This window comes from Chelon labrosus, assembly GCF_963514085.1.
Source record: "Chelon labrosus genome assembly, chromosome: 14".
Lineage (NCBI taxonomy): Eukaryota > Metazoa > Chordata > Actinopteri > Mugiliformes > Mugilidae > Chelon > Chelon labrosus.
In genome coordinates this window covers 27,375,738-27,401,747 of record NC_140347.1, presented here as the reverse complement: position 1 = coordinate 27,401,747, position 26,010 = coordinate 27,375,738, and the positions used below count along the sequence as shown (strand labels likewise).

The window sequence follows — 26,010 nt, the reverse complement described above, 5'->3', positions numbered from 1 at the left end:
CAGCATCGTGGGTGTAATAAAAAGTGTTTTTTCTCTGACCGTTTTCTGCTGTGTCTAATGTGCCTTTGTGACTATCAGGATGGTGTATGTGAGATCAACTTAGAATTAAATACCAATTTTCACTGTAATAAAGGAACGTGTTACCCAGTGCAGCCACGTGCCTCACCGATGTGTTTGGTAACAAAAACGGAGGCTTATAGCAAAGGGATAAGGCTTTGATTCTCTAAAAATGAATGCACAAACTTGCACATGTAAGCTAAACTCTCAATTCCTCCATGCCTGTCCCAGAGCGATTCTGGACCAGAACTTTTATGACGATGACAGTTTCCTGTACGAGGAGGATCCAGAGCTGCTGAGATTCCGGACGGACACACCGTCCATTGAGCTCCTTACAGATTGGTACCAGAGCAGAGCCCAAGCTATCGACTCCTGCTCCAGACAGGTACGATTGCTCTGAAAGGGGTCCACCTTTGAACCAATGTCAACTTTGAGGCGACAACCGATGGGTGCAACTGATACAGTTGATTGACATATGCCACAAAGACAGAAAGACACCGTCCGTGACTGTGGTTCCTGCTTCTAAATTCTGACTGCGGTCTTGAAGCAGCAGGTGAAGCCAGGTGGCATTGCAGCGACATTTGACAGCGTCTTCTTTTCAAATAGAGAGCAGTGGTGACACAGAAGAGCCACTTCTGTTCATACACGAGTCTTGACAACATTTGGGGGTAAAATATAAAACAGTTACCTAGGCAACCTGTGCCTGGAACCTCCACTAGCTGCCAACTGTCAGTTACAAAGCGACGGGTGCTGTGGCAGACCTCTTTATATATGGATGGGGCTGTAGGCATCAGCATGCTCCTGGTCACCTTCACATGCTCTTTGCTGTGCTGCTGTCTCTAACAATGTGAACGTCACGTCCACACAGTGTTTAAACAATATGCCTTTCATCAGAGACCGTCTTCAAGTGTTGGCTTTTTGCTAGGGATGCGCCAGTCTGATACTCGGAAGTGGTCTGATACTGGCATCGGATGTGGTAGTACAATCCGATCCAACAGTTCATTATCTTAAACTAAACTAAACTGCTCATCTAAACTTTTAGTGGCATGCCAGTAAAGAGAGATGTGTTAACAGTACCTCAGGTTAGATCACATGACCAGTAGCTGACATCCAGGACGCAGAACCTGTCAGCTGTGTTATTGGAAACTTCTGTGAACTTGGAGAAATACTGACAAAACATCACATAAAAGAGTGCATCTAGACAAGGGTATTATCAACTTAGTAGTTTAAGAGAGAGAGAAAAAAAACATTGGATTGCTATCGGTAACGGACATGACAAAGTGCTATTGAGCTGTCTGGACTTTTAACCCCACCTGTTAGTCTCCCTGATTGGAAAAGCTATAAACGCTTATAGACCCGAGAAGAAGAACTGAGAAGACCTTTGATCCCTTTTATTGATGATGACAACTAAACTCTTACAAATGCCACCTGCATACACCAATCAGGCATAACATTATGACCATCTTCCTGATATTGTGTAGGTCTCCCTTGTGGTGACTTATCAGAGAATGGACATGGGCCTTCTGAGGGTGTCCTGTGGTGTCTGGCAACAGAATGTTGTTAGTGGGGGCCTTTGAGTGGAGGGGCCTCTGTGGATCATCCCACAGATACTTGATCAGTTTGGGATCTAGTGAATTTGGAGGCCAGGTCAACACCTTGAGCTGTTCTTCATGTTTTTTCAGTTGTTCCTAAAGCGTTGTTTGTTTGGTTTTTGTCTCTGTGTGTTTTTAATGTTGTGGCTGATCAGTGTAGAATTGTCATTTTTTCTTTTATTGCCCTAACTTCCACTTGGTTTGTTTGTCCCTTTTTAGTGATGAAATTTTTACTTGGACTGAGATTCCTCTATTATGGAGAAACATTTCACATGCACAACACTGTTAAGATTCCTTTTCAGGTTCCCTCTGCTCGATTGGAACTTGCTGCAGGGCAGCAGCAGAAAGGAATTAATAGACATCTGGCTATTGGAAAGATAATTGCCATTGCACGCTTCTTTTTGATGATTGGGGCAGAAAAATATGACAAGCTTGGCTTCAGACTCCAGAAGAGATGTTGCCAACCTCCATCAGTCAAGGTGACTGTGTGTGACAGTTATTATCATATTTGCCATATGGACTTCTAATGAAGAGAAACCAAAGCTTCTGTCATCTGCGATCTGATGCTGTAACTGAAAAATAGGACTTGATAGGACTTGTTTAGTGGAGTAATGGGATGTTAACGCCAGAGCTGCCCACTCCCTCCACCCACACTATCCACACTGCAGCTCTGTCACTTCTCTACCTCCTTCACAGTGATGGATCAAGGTTGTCACAGCGCTCTCTTTGTCTTTGTGAAAGGACTAAGTAGGGTTCAGCCATATCTTTCCCCTTCATTTCTCCATCTCATCCCTTTTCACTTGGCGTAAGGAGGATGGAGGAAAAGCGATTTTGGGGTCCATTTCTCATTTCTGAAGACAACTGGGGAATCGCGCCTTTCATCATCCACTCAAGAGAGAAAGGAGGAGGACTCAGAGGCTGAGCGTGTGTGAAAAAGGAAGTCTTTGTTAATCTCAAGGAATCACACCAGCTCTCTCTTTTATTCTCTCCCTTGCTCCTTTTTAATTAGACCTCATCTCCTTTTGCTCTCTCGCACGTTACTCCAGGAGCCTCTTGGGACTGTCCCTAACTCACATGTCTCTTGCTTTTTCACACACTTCCTCTCACACACAGTGAGAAGTGACAGAGGGAGACACATCGGAGGAGCTCCTTCCTGCCCTCTTCACTTTTTCATCTCATTTGTTCTCTCTCATTTGCTCCCTCCTTCCATCCCTCATCTGGCCCTGTTTATGCTTGGGAGAGCGTTTTAATGGAGGAAAATGGGGCTTGATTAAAAGGAGCCACATCAGAGGAAGCTGGAGTGCTTTAAACTAGTCACAGAGTGGCAGGAAGCAAGACACTGAATGGGAAGATTGACAAGACGACTCAGAGAGAGAGAGAGAGACTCACACAAGCTCGTAAAAAGCCTAGAATTTCAGCAGAGTCAAAGGAAAGAAAGAAAAATAAAAGGATCTAAATGCCGGGCTGATGCAGCATCCCTTGTTAAGATTGCATTAGAAACACAGAACGAGGAGAGGATAGCACTGGCAGATGTTGAGGTAAAAAAAGGAAAGCAATCTCATGGAAAGAGCTGGATATGGGAAAGAAAATCACTGGTTATAAGGTGGCGAAAGGGTAGAAATAAAGGATATTAAAAACAAGCGGTTGTTTTGCTGGCAACAAAATGGCACGAAATGAGAGGGTGTCTTTGAAGAAGCAGACAGAGTCTGGAGACTGGCATACAAAGAAGGCAAGGGGCCAAGCGGGAGTTCAGATGGAGGCCAGCTATGGCGACGGCTCCAGAGTTCTTATCAGAGGTGGGAGGCAAGAGAAGGGGATAAAAAATTAAGCAGAATGGAAGAGAGAATGTGGAAATGATGTTTGAAAGAAAGGACCTGGTCAGGACAGGGACAGGGAGACGAAGAGGAATCAAATTGAGTCTGAAAATGACTGTGAAATTTGCCGGGGGAGACGAGAGTGAGGAAGAGACAGCGGATACACGGTGTGTTACAGCCCAGAGAATGACGAGGGGAGGGGGATGGAGACGAGGTCGTAATTAAAAAGTGTGAGATTTTAACGTCTGAATTGTCTGCTGTTAGCGGGGGAATGTATCTCTGGAGAGCAGGGAAGATGTAGCATGGAGGGGAGGAGAGAACGGGGAGGATCTTTACTCACAGTTAGATCAATAGACTTCTCCCTCTTGTTGTATCTAATTACTCGGGCTCTGAGTCAAGGTGATTTGGGTTTCCTGGTTGTGTGTGTGTGTGTCTGTGTGTGTACATTCTGCAAATAAATGCTTGCAATTATTTATTCGGCGAGAAATGTGTTGAGATAAGCTGAGGATGACAAGGAGGCAGAGCCGGTGTGAGCTCGTCTACAAGCGAGACGCAGTGCCAAATAGCACTCCTTCTCTGAAAGGTGGAGAGAAAGCAATCATCACCACAGGGCCCAGCGGCATCTGCTATCGACTGGCTAACATCCACAGGTGGCTGAGCATCGACTGGCCGGGCGTGCTGCCAGCGTATAGGTGGTCGCGCATTGATCGGTTGCTCTTCTGGATGGAATCGTATCGATCAGAGTAGCAGGAAGCCCAAATCTTCCCTGTTTTATTGCAGAAAGACTAATGATTGGATATTAGTAATGACTGACAGGTATTATTAGGTCGAGGATTGGTTGGGATATTGTTGTTTTGTCCATGTCCCACTCCAGTAATCTCAGCAACAGATTTTTATTGATGTGACACGTTGCTGCAAACAGTTTCTTTATTCGCCTGCTGCCCAAGTGTCTTTGACTTGGTTAACTGGTTTGTAACAAGGTGGGGAGATACAAGGTGATATATAAACATGGAGTGCAGCACATAGCCACGAACTACAGCCTGGATAGAGGCCGTAGAATTAAATCAGCAATTCTCACATGACACAAATTGAAGCTTTCTGTGTTCTGTGTTGAAGCACAGCATACAGTGTTTATGTGGTTCTCTCTGTCTGGAAGTAGGATTCCTATGTACACAGTAAATGTGAATTTACATTTGGCAGCTAGCATTGAATAAATAATACACTGAATGCATAACATTATGACCACCTTTGTGTCTCCCTTGTGCCTCCAAAACAGTTGTGACTCATCAGAGAATAGACATGGGCCTTCTGAGGGTGTCCTGTGGTGTCTGGCAACACAATGTTGTTAGTGGGGGCCTTTGAGGGGAGGGGCCTCTGTGGATCATCCCACAGATACTTGATCAGTTTGGGATCTAGTGAATTTGGAGGCCAGGTCAACACCTTGTGCTGTTCTTCATGTTTTTTTGAGTTGTTCCTAAACCGTTTTTGTGCCCTGAGTGTCATTGCTATGGGGTGGGGGCGCCTGGTCTGGTCTAGGTACCTGATACAAGTAACACATGTCCACATGAATGCCAGGTCCAAACATTTCCCAGCAGAACACTGGATTGTCACAAGATGGTCAATGTTATTTACTTCACCCGTCAGTGGTTTTAATGTTGTGGCTGGTCGATGTAGAATTATTTTTTTTTTCTTTTATTGTCCTAACTTTCACTTTGAAAAGTGGTTTGTTTGTTGTTCCCATTTTAATGATGAAAGATTAGGTTGGACTTCTCCATTATGTTGAAACCATGGCTGATCAGTGTATGTGGTATATTAGCATATACCTGTTAGCCATTTAAGTCAAACTAACTGTCTCGCGTCAGTGGTATAATTTTTCTCACCTAACTTGTAGCAAGAAAGTGATGAAATACATTTCTAAAATATAAATCTATTCCTCAGAACAGATGAATGCTATCAGGATGCAGACATCTGTAATCTGACGTACCCAAGCAGCAATATCTGCTGATAAATGACTGAAAATCACTGAAAAATGAAGCCCACACAGAAGTGCCAAAAACTGCAGTTCCTCGTTAATTCCCATACACCTCGACATGTTCAAATGTCCAACTTTACCAACTTTACAGCAGAAATAAACATGTTTCAACAAAACGGCTAAGGTCTCAACAGCTGTTTTACCCATACGTGATTTGTTTTAGTATTATACCTCCTCAAATCTGTGCACGATTAAAGGCGTCGCTGCTTTTAGTGACAGGTGGGTTCTGTCACTCACTCGCCTTAGCGCCACTAAAATGCCAGCTCTTTGCCCATTTTTGTATTAGTCAAGATAAATCAGTAACTGAGCTCCAGTGCTGCTCTTCAGGAAACTTGTGGGGTAACGGATGGTCTGTCCATCTTATATACAGTTAGTAGACGTGGCTGGTAAGTTGTTACATAGAATTATCTTGTGACGCTGTCTGGAAAAGAGCAGACATGGTCAGAAAATGCTTGGAAGCTGATTGCAGCTGCCTTCATGAACTATTGTCCAACGTGTTGACCAGCGTTCCAGTCTCCTTATACCTAGTTTAAGAAAAGAATTTGGCCTAACGTGTAGATATATTTTATTTTGTGCTCAAGTGTATTTTCCACATTGCTTTGGTCCTTTCGTCTCTCATTTGCATTTGTGTCTGGCCATTAGGTCGACTGCGCCCTGTCGCTGGTGCGCCTGGGCAAGGAGCGGGAGATCCCGGGGCTGGAGCTCTTGTGCGATGACTTGGTCACCATGGAAACACTCGTCTACGAGTCGACGTGCGAACTGAGCCTGACGTTTAAAGATTTGCAGCAGCTCCGCGACATTGACAAACTCCGCCTGCTGATGAAAAATGTGAGTCAAATAATTTGCACCTTTTATATTTTCACTGGAAGGCTTTTCTTTCCCCTTTCCATGAGATACTTTGAAATCAGTTAATCGTTCTCATTATTCACGTCAAAAGTAATGTAGGAGCTCAGATTAAATAGTTTGAAATGTGGCGTTTTAAGATTTGCTGAAAAAGCTGCATTTTAGAGACGTCTCGCTACTGCACAAAAGGCCCCTGGAGATGCGTCATTGTCTGTATTGTACTGTAATTGTTTTTCATCTTTAAATTAACTGAAACATTTTCTCCATTGTTTCTAATCAAGGAGACTGTTGAATGTAAGCTGCCTTCCCTCGCTTACTTCTATGCTAAATTGCATTTCTGTCTGCTCTGCCTAGTTCACAGTGTGTGAAGAGTTCAACGTCAAAACAAATGAGGAAGCTTGCCTCCCGCTTAATTTTACCGTTCCAAAGGATACTTACTTTATTGTCTTGATTATTGCTTAAGAGAACATAATGTATGCTAATTGCAACTTGAATGGGCAACAAAACAAACAGAAAAATTTCACGGCTTGAAAACCTATTGAACGACGGCCTCAAAGTAAATCACTTTCTTTTATTTCTTGAAATCACTGACATTTGATGATACAAACTTTCCTTTCAACAGCAGCAAGAGTGCTATGAAAGCTATTCTATACCAGGTACTGCAGTTACAAGTCCCCTTGAGGTACATAATACGAGCCGTCCTCTAAATTGTAACTAATAACTGCCAGCTTTACCCTATGAGGACCATTGCCAGTAGGATCTACCATACAGGCAGGCAGCCAGCAAATGTTGTTGACTGCACTAACACATGCTGTTTGACTGGTACTCCCTCTGGGCGCTGTGTGTGAGAGTGTGTGTGTGTGTGTCTGCAAATGTTTACCGAACTTGCCTCGATTAAATTTCCCTCTTTGCATCGTCTGATGTCTTTCTTTATCAGAGACACAGTACAGCACAGCAGAAATGTTGGTGCGTGGGTGTGCGAGTTTGCATTTAGCATCTGAGTATTTTTTTTATATTTATTTATTTTTTTTTGAATCTCATTTTTCCTGCGGATGCTCTCTTATCTGTGGATCCTGAGTCAGAGCTGTCGCAAGGTGGGTGCAAGGCCCTGCACGAACTTGACATGCATCTGCGCAAATCACAGCACAACCCACGTACTGTAGCTGTTACAGTTCAAGTTCAGGCTTAATTGAACGGCACAGTTTTGCGCAAATGTAGTTTTATGGACTTTGGAATGATGAAAAAATAAATCAATTAGAAAGAGAGCACTGTATAAACACACACGTGCATTTAATGGTTTGCAGCTCGTAGATAAGACCACACCATCAGGAGGCATTTCATAAGTCCCAGATTTATTCTGTAGAGTGATAAACACCCAAATACATAGGCAGATTCAAAAGGACTATCTTTAGTGACGAGAATGACGAGGAGTCCCACAGCAGATGGTATGACCCCCGCAGAGCCTTGATCTAAACATCATTCTGTCTGTTTGGGCTTACTGCCTCCATGACGTCAGTAATCCCAACTTCTGTCTCAGTGGGTACTACCAGAATTCCACTAATACTCAAAAGCCCAATCAGAATACGAACACCTCATGTAACCACCGTTACAAAGGAATTTTATGTTGCATTGCTACGGGTGCTGTCACCTGTTGATAATTGGTTGGCTTGGTTGATGTTACGAGTTTCCTGCAGGAACCGAGTCATGGTGGTACCAGACCAAGTGTGAAAAGATTAAACCAACCGGAATTGATGCGGAAACCTTTGCACGTGTCGAAAAAGTAATATTCTAATTGATGTTTTCAGGCATGCAGACATATTCAGTGCTTCCATTAGTTTTATGGCTTTGAGGGGAGGGGGTGGGGGTGGGAAGGTGATGCAGACGACACAAGGTGTTTTAATGACAGCGGTTAATATAACAATGTAACAATTATTTGAAGTGTTGAAATGGACATCGAAACATTTTTTCTCAGTTCATTCAACAAATTTTTGTCTGTTTTTCAGGGGGTTGACACGACATGTTGCGCTGTCTCTGCCCACTGGTGGGAATGTGCTCACCTGTGTGTGTGTGTGTGTGTGTGTGTGTGTGTGTGCACATATCTGTGTATCCACGCATCTGGGCGGAACTCTCGTTGTGGACAATAGAGAGAGCAGAGAATTGTAAAAGCATTATCAAACGGAGACAGAAATGACGTGCTGTCCTGTAAATAAGACAAGAATATTTAGTTTGTTTAATAAAAGAACAAGGTATAGAACTGTTCTAGAGTTTCCACAGGGCGTTGTGCTGATTTGTATTTTTTTCTCCGAACTCAACTCATTGGCAGTTTATAACATCGCAGTTCTTCGCCATCTGACAGAAGTCAACAGAACTCCTGTAAAGATGTTGGGATAGGTTTTCCGCTCGCTTCCTCTGTGGCAGCACGACACGAGCACGTCCTGAATCATCTGGGCCAGACTGGCTCACTTCAGCCCATAAACATAAATAATGTACAATCTCTTTTATAACACTTGTTATAAATACACATGGGTGTGTGTCCCCCCCAGTGAGACGTCTCGCTTGATTCCAGGTTAAGCGAGGACTATAGAGTTCTAATGTGTTTTAAAAAATAACAGTCCTGAAGGGAAAATGCAAATCAAGTTAATCAGTCACTCATTGAATGTAAAAGCACCGTTCTCCGTAACACCCGAGTTCCGGCGCTTGTTTTGTTCAAAGTGAACAGCTGCTGTTGTTTACACCACTTTCTCAAAAGTAATTGACAAAAGATGTTTGGCTTGTTTTTGGGCCAACGTGGTGCTTTATATGCAAGATACACAAAATACATGTTTAATATGCAGTTCCTGTATCACCTGACAATTGGTTCATGGAGAAAACTAAGTATTAGCCAAGGTCACCCCGAACATAGATCATTTATTTTACATGTTGCGATCCAGAACAATAATAAATGCAAAAGATAAAAATGTTTTGTTTTTGTTTTTTGGTAGAATTGCTTTGTCAGTATTTTAGTATAAGGTATGGTGTGATTTAAGCCTGTGAAACACTCAAAGAGGACTAAAGGGCGTGTAAGGCAACTGTTTAGATCGATGTTAGTATGCTGCTAGAATTGTGTCTTTACGTAAATGTCTTTCTCTTTCCAGTCCACCGCTGACCGCTACGTGAAAGATGCCTTCCAGTGGATGGTGCCGTTCCTGCACCGCTGTGAGGGCCAGGAAGCGGGGGCTGCCAAATCCCTCCTCAGAGAATACCTGGTCACCCTGGCGCAGCAGGACCTCAGCCTGCCGCTCATCATTTTCCAACACTCCAAACCTGACGCAAGTATCCCAACACACGGAAACACACGGTGTTACGCCTGGGTGTAAATGGGCCGACAGCGAAATGAAAGCACACACACACACACACACACACACAGCGTGGAGACTGTCAGGGCCAATGTCGTAGCCCTGCGCAGTAAATGTGATATTTATGAACCCATAAGGGCACAGCCAAGGACGGGTCTCTTGGCTATTAGAAAACAGAAACGCCACACGCAAACACTATAAAGGATGAAAATGGTCAAAGTGACGCAGTATTTCAGTGCGTTTGTTCAAGTAAGCTATATATGCACACTGACACCGCACATACTCACCCTCCTGTCCTGTCCTCTCCTCTCCTCTAGTGCCAGCAGAAGATCATCGGGGACCCAGACCAGCTGATGGCGGTCGCTTTGGAGTGCATCTACGGCTGTGAGAGAGACGACCAGCTCAGCCTCTGCTACGACATCCTGGAGTGTTTGCCGCAGAGGGGCTACGGGTCAGACACACACACACACAAAGCCACGCACGATCACGCACAAAGTCAAACACCACAGGTCTTCTGTTGATCAGTGATCTTTATTTAGATTATGCAGACTGTGATGAAAGGATGATAAAGCACCACCTCATCTGCAGGAATACATTGGTCCCGGATCTTCCACCTCTTTCCTTTCACCTTTTCAAATCTCTCTCAGGACCTAACTATGTTCCTGTTTCCCTCCCTTTCCACCTTTCTTTTCCTCCTCCTTGTCTCTCTTTCTCTAACTCTCACTCCAAGGAGCCATCAGTTGGCCCAGTTACAGTCTATACAGTATTTCCCACCTCCTCTTCTGTAGCACATTTTTATTTCATACGGCAAGAGGGCCTGTCCTTTAAGTTCCCCATGAGGCTGTGTGGGAATGTGGCCCGTTTGAAGGAGACTGAGTGATAACAAAAGACTGAGAGGAAACAAAAGCACAAGTACAAAAGAGAAAATAGCAGATAAGTTGGGCCTGTGGAGTGTCGGAGAGGCCTGAATGAATTAAGGGGACTCATTTGAGATGGATTATTCTACCTGTGTGCACTTTAATGGAAGCACTGAGTTACCACTGTAAGAAATGATTAGCTTTGCTGCAGTAAAGCAAGCAGTCTTTGCAGCAACAGCATCTGTTGCCCTTTTCAACCAGCTCACACAAGCTCACTTCAGTTGCACTGTGCTTTGAAGCCGTGCATTTCCACCAACAGGCTCACAGCAGGGGAAAACCGCTCTGAAACAAGATACTGTGGTGGTGGTGGTGGTGGTTGGGAACAGACCGTGTCTCAACCGCGGTATATTGTTGTGATAATCTGAACAAGCCCGATGCACACAGCTAAAAGTGTCATTTTTAAGTTTTTAAATACAGCTCAGAGCTAAGCTGCTATGATATGCCGGCTGTGTGTTGGTATAACGTACACTATGCTCTAAAGATTTAGTTATAAGGTTAATAAGGGTTTTAAAGATCCCACTTTCTTCATAGTTTTGGTTTTATTTTAGTTTCAAACATATTTTTTGCAACCACACCGACACAATGTAGGTGAACAGAAGGTTCTTATGGCAGTGAAAAATGGCATCTCATAAACTCTGCAGCATTACGTGCCCCCTAAAACAATGTCCCGCTTACTCTGGAACACTGATCTTGTTTGCTCAATGCTTTTTTTTTTTTTTTAAATGTTCACGAAGATAAAGAGCTTCAAGGTGTCAAGAGTGGAAACGAGAGTAGACACGAGAGCAGAGGTGGACACGCTGCAAAAATGTTTTCAGGGACCTGATTCAGTTCAAGAAAGAGGGGCAATTAATCTTGCGGCACACATTTGTGGACGTAGATGTCTCACTTGCGGGGTCGCACCATCTGCGCAGGTAAACCAAGCAATTGTCTGGGGCCCCAAATGGCCACCTTTTGGCAAACCTCCTTAAATCTATGAAGGCCCTTGGTTTGCTAGTTTGGACTTGGATGGATCTTTGCATGGAGCCTCGCAAAAGCTGAAATAGTCACTTAACCAAAAACAACAACATTACATGGCTTTCTCTTATTTGCCATTTAATACCAATGTTGACCTTATTAATACTCTGATCAAATGTTTTTCAAATTTTCAGTGCATATACTGTAACACTCATATATGTTTCTTCCTAAATCAGTACAGTACTGCAGTCCGGACTAAACATTTCACTTTGCCAGACAGGCTTATTTTCTGCAGAGTTTGGATTAGCAGTACTGCAAGGCTACACTGTATGTGCAATGCCTTCAACTTACCATTTTTCCCTGGAGTGATTTCTCTGACTTGCTAAGCTCCAAATGTGCGGTCCCAGAATATTATAGATTTGCAAGCCAGGAGAGAAACCATGACTTAGTAGTTTCAACCCAATTTTCTGATATTTTTTCGCGAGACAGCCTAATTAGGTCTAAATCAGCTCTGAAGAATGTAACGCGCATTCACCCATAGAATGTGGGGGATGCAAAAACGGACAGGGGATTAGGCTGTGAGTGAAGGAGCGAGATAGAACGAGAGGGAAAGGGTATTAAACAGAGGAAGAGAGGGAGGAGGAGCAGGTCAAGACAGTCAGAGCGGAAGAGAAGGATGCAGAGAAATGGATTGAAAGGTCAAGATTCTTTTGTGTGCAAAAAACAAACAGAAAAAAAAACAGATGTTCACAAAAACAGTCACACACATTCACACACAGGGAAGGTTGTTTCATCAGGGTCAGTACTCTAGTGGGGGGACAGGCCAGCCTGACCCAGAATGCTTCGCCTCAAGGCAAAGCATCATGGGGTTTTATTTTTAGTGGGGAATCGGTACAACCTCGCAGTGGTAGGCCACACACCCACACATGTACAGTACACTGTGTACACTGTACTAGAATACGCACACACACACACTTGGATATGGTGCACGCACTTTATTATGCAAACTATTTTCTACTTTCTGTTCTACTTTATTTACTCCAGACTTACTCCTAGTTTAATGACGTGAACATACAGCACGGTAACAGATCTTTCTGTGTTTCTTTTGTCCTTCTACAGACCACAGACGGATATGACTGCATCTCTCCACGATCAGGTGGACAAACTTGAGAAGCACCTCAGGTACTGTAGCACAGTCACGCAATCTGCCAGCTGTCCCTGCTCCTAGCCCCCAGATCTGCAGAATGTACGGATTAGAGCCGAACGTTAGTTTGTTCCAGTCTTTGAGATGTGACGATTTGCTGCTTTTCCCATTTCCCCCAGCAGCTTGAATTTAATGGTTTTGGTTTTTGGACTATTGTCTGAACAAAACAAGGATTCACTCTCTTTTCATCCATACAGTTTTGTGATCAGTGGCTTGTTCCTTGGGAAAAGTCCACCGTGTTGCAGTGCTCATTACCTCCTTCCTCTGTTACATGCCTGACGGAAGAGGCATGGATCCTCCGTGAACTCAGGCACTCAATATTAAAGGATCATTGACGGTCCCGCGGTATTTAAACAGCCTCGGGCGTTTACTCTGTCACAGGTTAAAATCACATACGTGTCTCTCTCCTTCTGTCTCTCACCTCCATCCCTCTCCTCGGGGTGAACTCCCAAACATAGAGTAGCGATGAGGAGGAAGGAAGAAGGATAGAGATGAAGGCACGGAGAGGGTGGGAGCCCAAAGGGAATGGGAATGTAGATGAGGAGGAGGAAGCAGGAGCAGCAGCAGCAGCAGCAACAGCAGCGGCAGGAAAACGAGTGCTGTGGCTTTGTCTGTCCTTTACAGACATATATTTGGACACACCACCGTGCACAAACACACCTCAGGGAAACCAGGGAAGTGTGTTCGTGTATATTTTGTGCCGAAGCGCTGTGACCCCCCTCACACTCGTACCCAGATGAATCAAGCAGTAAATGCAAAGTGTCTGCTCTCCGAGCGCCCCCAGAATAAAAGCGGTTTTCTGCTGCCGCCGCCGCTGCCGCATTAATGTGTGCACGGGGAACATGCAGCCACTCCCCCACACGCATTCACACTTGAGCAAACACGCACACGGTTGTAAATATCAGGGCCTTTTTCTTGCACTCACACACACACAGGCACCTGTTTACTATGGTAATGAGTTTGCAGTAGAGAGTGAACATCTGTAGCGGCACGACCCTGTTGAGACTCAGGGTGCCATGCTAATCCCTTCCCAACACACACATATACTCGCACACACACACACACACTCTCTGCCTCCCTTGGCCATACAAGTCTGCTTGCATTCACATGCTCCTAGACTCATAGACGCACACAAACACGCATTTACAAAGAGGTGCTGTCTCTTTGACGTGCAGTTCATCAAGTCGCTCTTCAGTCTAGCTATACGCTCTCCTCCATCTGTGCGGTGGCTTGCAAATGACTTTGTGCTGCCAAAAATAATGAACAGCTAAGAGCTTACGCATCTTCTATCTTGTTCCCTTGGATTGTCCTCAGGTTTTATGTTGCCTTTTTTTTTTCTTTTTGGCGTTTCCAACTGTGATACCTCAAGCTGCCAGTCATCCAGTCTACAGTTTCTGTTACTGAATTAACACACTTGAACAATATATGTAGGGTTTTATTGCGTGGATTTCCTCATATGATTCACGTATTTGTGTGTGTGTGCTTACACTTCTCTCAGTGTGGTGGAGGTCCTAGAGAAACACAACCTACAGAAGCCCATCTCATATGTGAAGAACAGCCAGAACAGCGAGGAGGAGGCCCACCAACTGATGGTCAAACTGTGCCGCCACACTGGTCGCAAGTACGAACACCCACGTGCGAATACAGACACTTGCGATGGAATGCAGAGATCCCGCTAACATGCTGCGTGTGTTTCCAGAAACCCTCCAGTGAGCGAGACGGTGTGGCGAGGTCTGCTGCAGGACCTGCTGGAGATGCAGAAGAACGTTTACACTTGTCTAAAACCAGAGACGTGTCATCAGGTATCGCACCGCAACAAAACTGTTAAACAACAACTGCACTGAGTGGCACCACTTGTACTGGAGTTGAATTAAATGTGTGAAATTTTGCACATTTAATTGTCATCTTGGTTCGCAGTTGTCATACTGGGATGCATGTTTCCACCTCCAGAGCCTCTAAATTATTCAAACTGCAGTTCATTTCTTCAATGCAAAAGTCCAACAATGTTGTTAAAACTTCTGTTCAGTTAAACACAGTCTCTCCTTGCATAATATGTCCTCTCCTCCCTGACTGCTGCAGGTCTTTGTCGAGTCCCTGCTGTGCTCCAGCCGTGTGGAGAACGTACGCCTGGCAGGGCAGCTCATGCATTGCTCCAAGGTATATTAAATAAGACTCTCCTACACAGAGTCACAATCTCTGCCCACTGGCTTCTCAAAATACTAAACCTCTCATTATTAATTTTCTCCCTAATCCTTATTGCTACCGGTCTCCAGGTCAGTCAGGATGTTCCTGTCAGCCTGTCTTTCCGGGGTAAAGGTTATGCTGTTAAGGTGGCCTATGAGAACAGCGTGGAATTGGTGTTGGCTGCTGCCAGAGAGTACTTCAACTCCTCCACAGCGCTAACCGACCCCTGCATGGGCCTGGCCAGGTGAGGACACAAAAAAAATAGTATTTTTTTCTGTGGTTGTTTTTACCAGTTTCCACATCTTTGATGTGCTAATTTAGATTCAAAGCCCGACTTTATATTTAATTAGTTGCAGCTTAGAGTAAAGAGAGATTTTAAAGCTTGGATATATTTTCAAAACCAAACCTAAACGAATGCTGCCAGTAGAGGTGTTTATGTGCTGTTTAAAAGATTGACCTTGTTGAAGGAGAAGCATTATTTAGTTTGGGTGTTTGGGTGGATGTATGTATGGCTGACCAGGACAAAAAATAGTAACAGTGGTATCTGCCTTCATTTAATCTCCTTACATAAAGTTTTTACCAAGTATTTGTCTGAGAATACGTGTGTGTGTGTGTGTGTGTGTGTGTGTGTGTGTGTGTGTGTGTGTGTGCACATGTGCGTGTGTGTGTTGCTGCTTTCAGAACTCAGAGGGGAGGCTGGTGGGTGTCTAACCTTACCGTCTGTTCCTAGTGGGGAAGTGGGACAGTAATTGGGTCGTCATTCATTTATAGTAACTAATACAGAGGCCCCCCTCCACACACTTGGACAACATCATCCATTGTGACACTCCCACTGCGTGTGTGCAAGAATCTGAGGCAGAAAATAGTGACTGAACATATGCCTGTTGCTGTGAAATTAATAATCCACAGGCTTGCTGCCTTGTGTCCTTTAGATCAAAATAACTGCTCCACAGACATACATTTTAGACTGTGTACTACACGGCAAAGACACACGCGTACATGGAAAGATGCACAATCTGCACCTGCCTGTGGTCAGTAGCACGAGGAAAGAGACAAAAAAAAAAAGACTCCTTCTAAAATAACACAGGGATCCCCCACTGTTAAAGTGACCTTCAGCATCACTCACAAAGAAACTGAGATGCTGACACACACAAAGAGAAATGTACAAACGTGGTAGCGACAGGTCCTCCAACACCTTGAAAACAGTTTAACACTGTATGCATTCATTTACATTCACAGCTGGTCAGATGATTGTGTGCAGTAAGAAAGGTCTCCAACACCGTGACTAATCTACAGAGAATTATCACCTGACTTTGCATTTATCCCCGAGCACTTTGTTTTTTAGCTCGTTCTTTTGGCTTTAGAGTTGACGCCTTTACTGTTTTGGTTTGTTTCTAAGTCGCTTCAGTCAGTTCTTGTCGCATCTTTACACCACCTGTGCAGCAGAGCATACAAAATTAGCAAATAACTGATTAATCTAGTGGAATGTTTAGTGGTGAAAGAGTCTGAAGTCTTGTTCAGGACGTGGTGGAGACTAAAACGAAGCCTAAAGGTGTGTAAATACCTAAGGCTCTTTTAGAGTACTGCAGGACTAGACGCCGTAACCTGCGCACACAGCCTACGCCGGTGCGAGCCATTTATACTTGTGCCCCCGTCAGTCTGGCTCGACGAGTCATACAAATGTTTGTATCTCCGAACCTCCTCAGTTAACCTTTCCTCGATGTGTTCCATCTTTATTTATCCAAAACAATTGATTCCAAAGCTGCGGAGATGGAGAAGCAGCCGGAAATACTAAAGCGGAAACATGCTGCTACCAAGCGGACCAATCACAGCTCTTGCAGTCTGTGTAGCCGTATAGTTCCATTTCTGGGGAGGTGCGCGTCAGTTACGGCGTTAGGGTCTGCGTAGGGTCTGGGCTGTCGCCATAGCTACGGCATCAAATTGACGCAGAAGCCTCAATCGCCTATTAGATTTGACTGCAAATAAATGTTGGACCGTGTGGCCCTAACATCTTTACCACATGAGCTTTATAACCTCATAAGTTGTAATATTTGTTTGTATTATAGTTTAGTAATTTGCTCATAAACTATTGGATTAGTTTTTAGGTTTATTATAGTACTTTCACTCCCAGTTGGCTCCGAGGTGGTTGCTCAACATGCATGTCGTTATCATTATATTTTGGAAAAGCTCAATGCAACATGCTCACCATGTTAAATTCTCATCATCATTCCTTTTTATTTTAGTTAATGCACTAAAACTAAAGTAAGACTAAAAATAATAAAAAAAAAAAATGTTATTGCTTTTGTGTTTTGTGCTGTTTCTTAAACTTCAGGCCATTTTTTTTTTTAACTACTTCAATTTGTAGATGGATGTAAGTTGCCAAAATATCTCTTGGTGAAAAGGACGGACGTTTCAACATCCATTATGCACGACAAAAAGGGGAAAGCAGTCAGAAATAAGCCCAGCAGAGATGAATCATTTTGTTGCTAGTTGTCTCCCTCATATTTGAGAAAAGCTCATCTCACAAGATTTGGTATGAGTAGGGGGGAGCTTGTGCGGAAATGACACAGAAATGAAGAAAAAAAAAAAAACCAGAGGGTGATTGCATCAGTGCGCTGCTGTGGGATGTGCTGTTGCACAGCTTGCTTCAGTAAAAGAAAAAGGCAGGGTCTGTGCTTCTGTATTCCACTGATGACTCCTGTACGAATGCTAACTTGATTTCTGGTGTTGCTGTCTCACACAAAGCAGTTAATCTGCAAATCACATGCTGCAAAGCACGTCATTACTCTTGAAACTGAACTGAAGGTTTTTCACCACCGTCTTTTCTGAGGCCGTCTCCACAGACGAACACAGACACACTCCTGCAGATACTTCCCCAGCATGAGTACATAATCAGCATGCCCTCTTTCTGTCTCTCATTCGCCCATCCACAGCCCCTTCCTCCGCTCTCAGCCTTGCCAGGACAAACCTCTTGTTCCTGGCAGGAACGCCAGCCATGCTCAGAGAGTGAGAGGCTGCGTGGAGTGTTTTTCATAGTGTGTGCAGCCTACTGAACAATATTGATTCACGCACGTTTTGAAGATGTTTGGATTTTTTCTCATTACGCTCGTAGGGATTATGAGACGCTTCTCCTCCTCTGGCATGGGTCTTTGTTTACTCCCTGCATGGGTTAAAGAAAATGTGGATCTGTTTCTTCATTGAACATATATCCCAAGGACACATTCCCTCCTCCCCACAGCCACCGTGCTGACCTCAGAACTCCTCTCTAAGCCGTCGTTTTATCTGGGATTTGTGTTATTTGTAAATTAATCGTTTTTTTCTTCTTCTTCCTCTTTACTGTGTTCTGCTTTTTCTGCATATATACAAGCATCTTAAACAGGCACGCACACTCACACGGCCACTGTTCTGTTACATATGCTAAATGATGTGCTACATAATCCTATTAAGGGTAATGAGCGTGGATTGTATTGCAAAAGAAAACTCCTCGGTTGTAGATCCGTCAAATGAGTCTAGACTTTGTAAATAAACCCGTTTAAAGGGTCTGATCACGATGTTTAAACTTGGGCAGCTTCAGACGTAATGAGTGCTTTTTGCTTGTCTTTGAACTTAAAAATAATACCAACATAAGAAGAAACCATTTTGTCCTTGCTCAATTTGACTGGCAGTAAATTTAGTTTACATTTTCAGAAACTCATGGGTTGCTTCCACAGTCTGTTTTAGGTCACTGTACATCTGAGCAGACAGTGTGTAAAAAATAAGAATTCATCAAGTTGCTTCTGAGTCCCCGAGTTCCCTTCTGCCTTGTTTTACAGATGATGTTTAATGCTTTGGATCATGATGATGTTCCAAGCTCCACACTTTTTACTTCCTGTCTCTCTTGCACGGATTGGTCTCAGCCAAACAATGCCATCCCCGTACTACTCTGGCATTTTTTGATGTTCAGTTAAATCTGAACTTTATATTCTTTACTTTTGTGAATAGTTTGCACCTGTATCTGTTCTTCTCTTTATAATAGAGTTGGATAATGATATGCCTACCTCCTGGAGAGTGTTCTTTGCTTGGCCTGATGATGAGGTTTTTTTTTTTTTTCTTAACCATAAAAAGGTCATTCATGCTTCTGAATTTGCCATTGCTTTCTTTTTTGTATGAATCCTTAGAATGTACAGTACTGTTGATGTGGCCACTCCTACCTCTATCTCTATGATGGATTTGTTTTGTTTCTGCTGTGTAAGGAAGGCCTGTTTTTCTACACATTTAAGCAAATCCAGAGTTGTTACCTTCTTAATTAAAGAAGAAATGATGAAGGATATACCTTTGAATTAAGTGTCCAGTAAGAGTTTGAGACTTTAACATAAGGGACTATGTATAATAATGATTGTAAATCCTACACCTTTCGCAGTCAAAACAGGCAGTCCGAAAGCTGGAAAGAATTTGGCATGCCACGAATTCTGAAGAAGCTCGCATAGCCTGGAAAGATAGTTTAACAACTTATAAAAAGCTCTCCGTAATATTAGAACAGCATATTATTCATCATTAATAGAAGAAAACAAGAACAACCCCAGATTTCTTTTCAGCACTGTAGCCAGGCTGACAAAGAGCCACAGCTCTGTTGAGCCATCTATTCCTTTTCCTCACTTCAACAATTACAGCATCTAAACCATCAACTTGTCTTCTAGATCCCATCCCAACTAAATTGCTCTTGGAGGTTTTTAGTAACAGGATATGTGCCTCAGTCTTTTAAGTTTGCTTTAATTAAACTTTACTTAAAAACCCCACTCTAGACCCAGATGCTTTAGCCAACTATAGACCAATCTCCAACCTTTCTTGTATTTCTAAAACTCTAGAAAAAGTTGTTGCTAATCAGTTGTGTGACGATTTAAACAGGAATGGTCTGTTTGAAGAGTTTCAGTCAGGTTTTAGAGTTCATCATAGTACAGCTCTGGTTAAAGTTAGAAACGATCTCCTCATGGCTTCAGACAATGGACTTGTCTCTATACTTGTTCTGCTAGATCTTAGTGCTGCATTTGACACTACTGATCAGAATATTTTACTACAGAGACTTGAAAGTGTGATCAAGATTAAAGGAACTGCATTAGACTGGTTTAAATCCTTTCTGTCAGACAGATTCCAGTTTTTCCATGTCAACAATGATTCTTCTATTTATATTGAATTAAGTTATGGAGTTCCTCAGGGTTCTGTGCTAGGACCAATACTCTTCACATTGTACATGCTTCCCTTGGGCAATATAATTAGAAAACACGGCATAAACTTCCATTGCTACGCAGATGACACCCAGCTATATTTATCCATGAAACCAGATGAAACAAATCACCTGGCTAAGCTCCAAGCATGCCTTAAAGACATGAAGGCTTGGATGACCCGTAATTTTCTACTTTTAAACTCAGACAAAACGGAAGTCATTGTATTTTAAACTCAGACAAAACGGAAGTCATTGTATTTGGCCCTGAACATGTCAAAGATTCATTATCAAACCACCTGGATTCTTTCGATGGCATTACCTTGGCCTCTAGTACTACTGTGAAAAACCTTGGTGTTATATTTGACGAGGATATGTCCTTTAATTCGCACATAAAGCAAGTGACCAGGACTGCCTTCTTTCACCTGCGTAATATCGTCAAAATTAGGAACATCCAGTTTCAGAGTGATGCTGAAAAACTAGTTCATGCATTTGTGTCTTCCAGGCTGGATTACTGTAATTCATTACTGTCTGGCTGTCCAAATAGCTCTTTAAAAATCCTCCAATTGAATCAAAATGCCGTGGCAAGAGTATTGACAGGAATTAGCAAGAGAGATCATATTACTCCAGTTTTAGCTTCTCTTCACTGGCTCCCTTTAAAGTCTAGAATAGAGCTTAAAATCCTCCTCCTTACATACAAGGCCCTTAAAGGCCTAGCTCCATCGTATCTTAAAGACCTCATCGTACCATACCATCCCAACAGATGACTTCAGTCTCAAAGTGAATGCCTACTTGTGGTTCCTAGAATTTCAGAAAGTAGAATGGGAGGTAGAGCCTTCAGCTATCAGGCTCCTCTCCCAATTTGGGTTCAGGAGGCAGACACCCTCTTTACTTTTAAGGTCAGGCTTAAGATTTTCCTTTTTGTTCAAGTTTATAGTTAGTGAACCATCCATTAGTTATGCCGCAATAGGCCTAGGCAGCTGGGGGGCGATGCACTGAGCACTTGTCCTCTACTCTCTTCTCTCTCGCACCGAGTTCCAATCCTCCACTTTCTTTTCTCTGGCACTGAGCTCTTGTCCTCTAACTTCTTATCTAATTTCTTCTCTATTATTCTGTATTCTACTGTATAGCATATTAACTGCTGTGTGTCCCTCCATATGAGCAGATGGGTCCCTCCATATGAGCTGGGTTCTGCTCAAGGTTTCTTCCTGTTTAAAGGGAGTTTTTCCTTGCCACCGTCGCCTTCAGGCTTGCTCTGGGGATTTCAGACTGGGTTTCAGACCGGATTTTGTAAAGTGTCTTGAGACAGTTTGTATTGTTATTGACGCTATATAAATAAAATTGAATTGAATTGGGCGGCACAGTGGGGAGGTGGGTAGGACTGATACCTCACAGCGAGAGGTTCGAATCCATGGGCCGACTGGGCCTTTCTGTGTGGAGTTTGCATGTTCTCCCTGTGTCTGCGTGGGTTCTCTCCGGGTACTCCAGCTTCCTCTCACCATCCAAAGACATGCTCATTAAGTTAATTGGTGATTCTTAATTGGCTGTAGGTGTGAGTGTGAGTGTGAATGGTTGTCTGTCTCTCTGTGTTAGCCCTGCGATGGACTGGCGACCTGTCCAGGGTGTACCCAGCCTCTCGCCTGATGACAGCTGGGATAGGCTCCAGCAGACCCCGCGACCCTTAACAGGAACAAGCGGTTACAGAAGATGAATGAATGAATGAATTGAATTGAATGAAACCTTTCCTCCAATTTGACAGTTTTAAAGCTGAGAGTCTGCACTTTAAGCCCACGTTTGTTATGTAACTATAGCTTAGTTATGTTTTGATAAACAGCTATAAGTCAGTTTCTTACATTTTAATTTCCAATTTCCTCTTCCGTCAAGTTCATCTGATTGGTCACTTGTGGGGCGAATTCATTTAGCTAACTGTTGGCGTTTCTGTTTTAATTGGTTGTTTTCTTCATCAGGACATGCCTCCAGCTGATCACAGACTGTCCTCCGGCCATCCAGGAGGAGCTGGACCTCATCAGCGCCCTCAGCCAGCTGGAAGACTTCAGCGTCAACATCCTGCCTCTGCAAGGTACAAAACATGTAGGACTGAATTTGGTGGTGTTAAAAGACAGACATGTAAAGGATGCCACACCGCCGTCCCCCCACCTCCCTCCCCACACACCATCCAGCCTGTCTCCCTGCCTGCTGTCAGTTGCTCCATCCCTCCATATGTCACTTCTGTTTGCCACTATATCTAAATATATGGTTATTTATGGATCAACTGTTGAGCAAACAACATCTGCCTGATGGCCTAATTAGGATTGAAGTGTTTGGTCTGTACGTGTGTGCTCTCTCTCTCCTGCACACGCTCTCTCATCCTATTTTATATTTCTGCTCCAGCTGTAGACCTGACAAATCTGTATTCACCTCCACGTTCCTCTGTTCGTTCCTTTCTGGCTCCACTCCGGTTCCCTACCGCAGCACTTTCCAGGTTTCCCTCTCCGCTAAGGAAAGCTGTGGAGCCAGAATGAACCGGCTCGGCCCCTCGTCGCCTCACCTCTGCACCGAGATGTTGTTTGCCCCCCAGGCCTCTGCTTTCTCCCCACCCTTTGCCCCCATCAAACTGAGCTGCCAGCATAAAACCACTGTGACAGAGAGACCCATAAACTCCTTTCTCCCTCCCTCTCTCTCCCTATCCTCCTTTCTCTCCATTCTCTTGTTACGTCACATACTTGAGAGTTTTTTCTCTTTCACTTTTTTTTGTTCCCTATCATGTTCGTCTTTCTCCTCTCAACCTTGCGGTTATTTTTTTCACTGAGGATTTATGAAGTGAAAACAGGAGGAAGAAAGTGAAAGAATGAAGGAATGAAGGAAAAAAGTGACAAAGCAAAGAAACTGTTATAGTAATAGAAAATAATCAGTAATTGCTCTTTTATGACATATGGATTCTGTGTCAGTCATTCCTATCTGATGGCCATAATTAGTGCTCGGGGCCTTACTAGCTCCATGAATCCGTATTGCCTGCGGTGCACTCATACTATTCATTTTTACTGACTCGAGGACATGCTGTACACATACAAAAAAGAAAAGCGCATTATTTTTCCTCTTTGTAAAACAAAAGCACTATCCTCCCTGTAAGCTGGCGCTCTCACACATATACACCTACAAGTGCGAAGTCGAAGGATTCCAGCAAAGGTAATCCATCTTACACTCCGTCTTCCCGCAGCCCTCTTACAGAGCCTAAGGCGACGCTTCAGACACACCGCCCTCCCCAGAATTCCCTCTTGGCGTCGCCCAAAGTGATGCCAAGCCATAAAGATCCTCAGCGGGGTGCGGCGAGCGCACGGAGCCTTGCAGAGGCTCCAAACATGCCGTTTTCTCAAAGAGCTTGGAGAAATATGGAAATGGGTTTTGGGGAGTTCCTGCATCACACTATGAAAAAAGTTTGAATCCTGTCTAAAATAAAAAAAAAAAAGAAAAGAAAGAAATCACTGCCATCCTGTGAATCATGAAAACTGAGATGCTGGAAGGTGAAGATTAATTGGTTGATCTTTAATAATAAGCAGCGTATTCTCTAGGAATTGCCCTGGAGTAGTGTGTAAATCTATAAGTCGTGGTGGAAGGCTAAATGCATCCATGGATTCAAAGGATTAACAGGACTCTCATAAAGTGTGTCTTTTTAAAGTATTTCCGGTAAAAACAAGCTATCGTACAACAAAAAAATTACATATTTGCATTTGTGCAGCGGCTGTGCCTCAGTAGGTAGAGCGGGTTGTCCACGAACCAGAATGTGCCACGTGCCGAAGTGTCCTTGAGCAAGACACTGAACCCCCAGTTGGTGTGTGAATGTGTGAGTGCTTGTGTGAGGTACATGTGTCTGTGACTGTAAAGCGCTTTGAGTACCAATAGGTAGAAAAACCCTATATAAAAGCAAGGCCATTTACCATTTAGCATAGACACATGATTGTCTGCTTAACTGGCCTGGATGTATGGTGATGTGTTTCGCATAGGCACTGAAACTGTCGTATGTATATAATTATTGTATAACTGGCAACGCTGTTCTCTATAGACCCCCCTGCCTCCAGTCTCTCGATGCAGTTTATGAAAAGGTTGGGTGGACATCTGTAACAGCAAGACGTGACGGGCGTTCGTTTCTATTTCTTTATAAAGCTCTAAATGGCTGTATGCCGCCACTTCCCTAAGAAACTGCTCCCTTAATTGTTATTATTAGACCCTTTCAAGTGGTTGGCTCATGCTCAAAGTCCGTGTGCAAACCCTTATTTTGGGTGAACAGGTTTTATATTGTGTGCCAAACACTTTTTTTTTTGCGCACACGTTAAAGATAAACACAACTGCTCTTTTAAAACCACTAGCTGCTCCGGTCTTGTTTCTGTTCTCTGCTGCATTCTGCTGTTGTTGAATTATTTTACCAAGATTTTAAAATAAAGGTCAAGTGAAAAAAAAACAAGATGCTAAGACCTCGGCTGGCAAAATGATGAAGTATTGATTGAACCTGTTCGGCCTCTGATAGATTCTTCAAAGTACACCTTCAGTATAAATTCAAGTAGGACTGGCTTAACACAGATACAGTTGCAAGAAAAAGTATGTGAACCCGTTGGGATTACTTGGATTTCTGCATAAATTGGTCATAAAATGTGTTCTGATCTTCGTCTAAGTCACAACAATAGACAAACACAGTCTGTTACTAACTAATACTGCCCAAAAACTTATATGTTTTCATGTGAACCCCTAGGCTAATGACTTCTCCAAGGGCTAATTGGAGCAAGGCCTTATAGAAAACACACACCAGTTTTGAAGTTGCTTTTCTCAGGAAGCTTTGCCTGATGTGAGCCATGCCTCGCACAAAAGAGCTCTCAGAAGACCTACGGTCAAGAATTGTTGACTTGCATGAAGCTGAAAGGGTTGAAATGAAAGGGTTCCAAAAGTACCTCTAAAAGCCTTCGCATTCATGTGTCCATGGTGATACAGATTGTCTACAAATGGAGAAAGTTCAGCACTGTTGCTACTCCCAATAGGCGTGGTCTTCCTGTAAAGATGACTGCAAGAGCACATGCAGAATGCTCATTGAGGTGAAGAAGAATCCTAGAGTGTCAGCTAAAGCCTTGCACAAATCTCTGGCACATGCTAACATTTTCGTTGACAAATCTACAACTGGTAAAACATTTAACAAGAATGGAGTTCATTGGGAGGACACCATGGAGGAAGCCACTGCTGTCCAAAAAAATCATTGCTGCACATTTGAAGTTTGCAAAAGAGCACCTGGATGTTCCACAGCACTACTGGCAAAATATTCTGTGGACAGATGAAACCAAAATTGAGTTGTTTGGAAGGAACACACAACGCTATGTTGTGGAGAAAAAATGCCACAGCACACCAACATCAAAACCTCATCGCAGCTGAAATATGGTGGACAAGGCATCATGGTTTGGGGCTGCTTTGCTGCCTCGGAGCCTGGACGGATTGCTGTCATGGAGGGAAAAATGAATTCCCAAGTTTATCAAGACATTTTCCAGGAAAACTTAAGATCTGTCTGCCAACTGAAGCTCAGCAGAGGATGGGTGATGCAACGGGACAAAGGACCCAAAGCATAGTAAATCAACAATAGAAAGGCTTCAACAGAAGAAGATACGCCTTCTGGAGTGGCCCAGTCAGAGTCCTGACCGCAGACTGATTGAGATGCTGTGGCATGACCTCAAGAGAGAGATTCACACCAGACATCCCAAGAATACTGCTGAACTGAAACAGTTTTGTAAAGAGGAATGGTCCAAAATTCCTCCTCACCCTTGTGCATGTCTGATCTGCAACTACAGGAAACGTTTGGTTGAGGTTATTGCTGCCAAGGGAGGGTCAGCAAGTTATTAAATCCAAA

At 43.5% G+C, this 26,010-nt stretch overlaps 1 protein-coding gene across 2 annotated transcripts in view; it reads left to right on the top strand.

Moving 5' to 3' along the window:
- The window catches only part of nbas (NBAS subunit of NRZ tethering complex), a 172,049-nt gene that overhangs the window by 42,102 nt on the left and 103,937 nt on the right, over nt 1–26,010 (top strand). For both annotated transcript variants that reach the window (XM_084560840.1, XM_084560841.1), the window contains exons 23-32: nt 289–442; nt 6,138–6,323; nt 9,473–9,646; nt 9,991–10,124; nt 12,664–12,726; nt 14,247–14,369; nt 14,448–14,550; nt 14,828–14,905; nt 15,022–15,176; nt 22,097–22,209. In XM_084560840.1, coding sequence (XP_084416966.1) covers nt 289–442; nt 6,138–6,323; nt 9,473–9,646; nt 9,991–10,124; nt 12,664–12,726; nt 14,247–14,369; nt 14,448–14,550; nt 14,828–14,905; nt 15,022–15,176; nt 22,097–22,209 — 1,283 coding nt within the window. The remainder of the gene's footprint in view (nt 1–288; nt 443–6,137; nt 6,324–9,472; nt 9,647–9,990; nt 10,125–12,663; nt 12,727–14,246; nt 14,370–14,447; nt 14,551–14,827; nt 14,906–15,021; nt 15,177–22,096; nt 22,210–26,010) is intronic.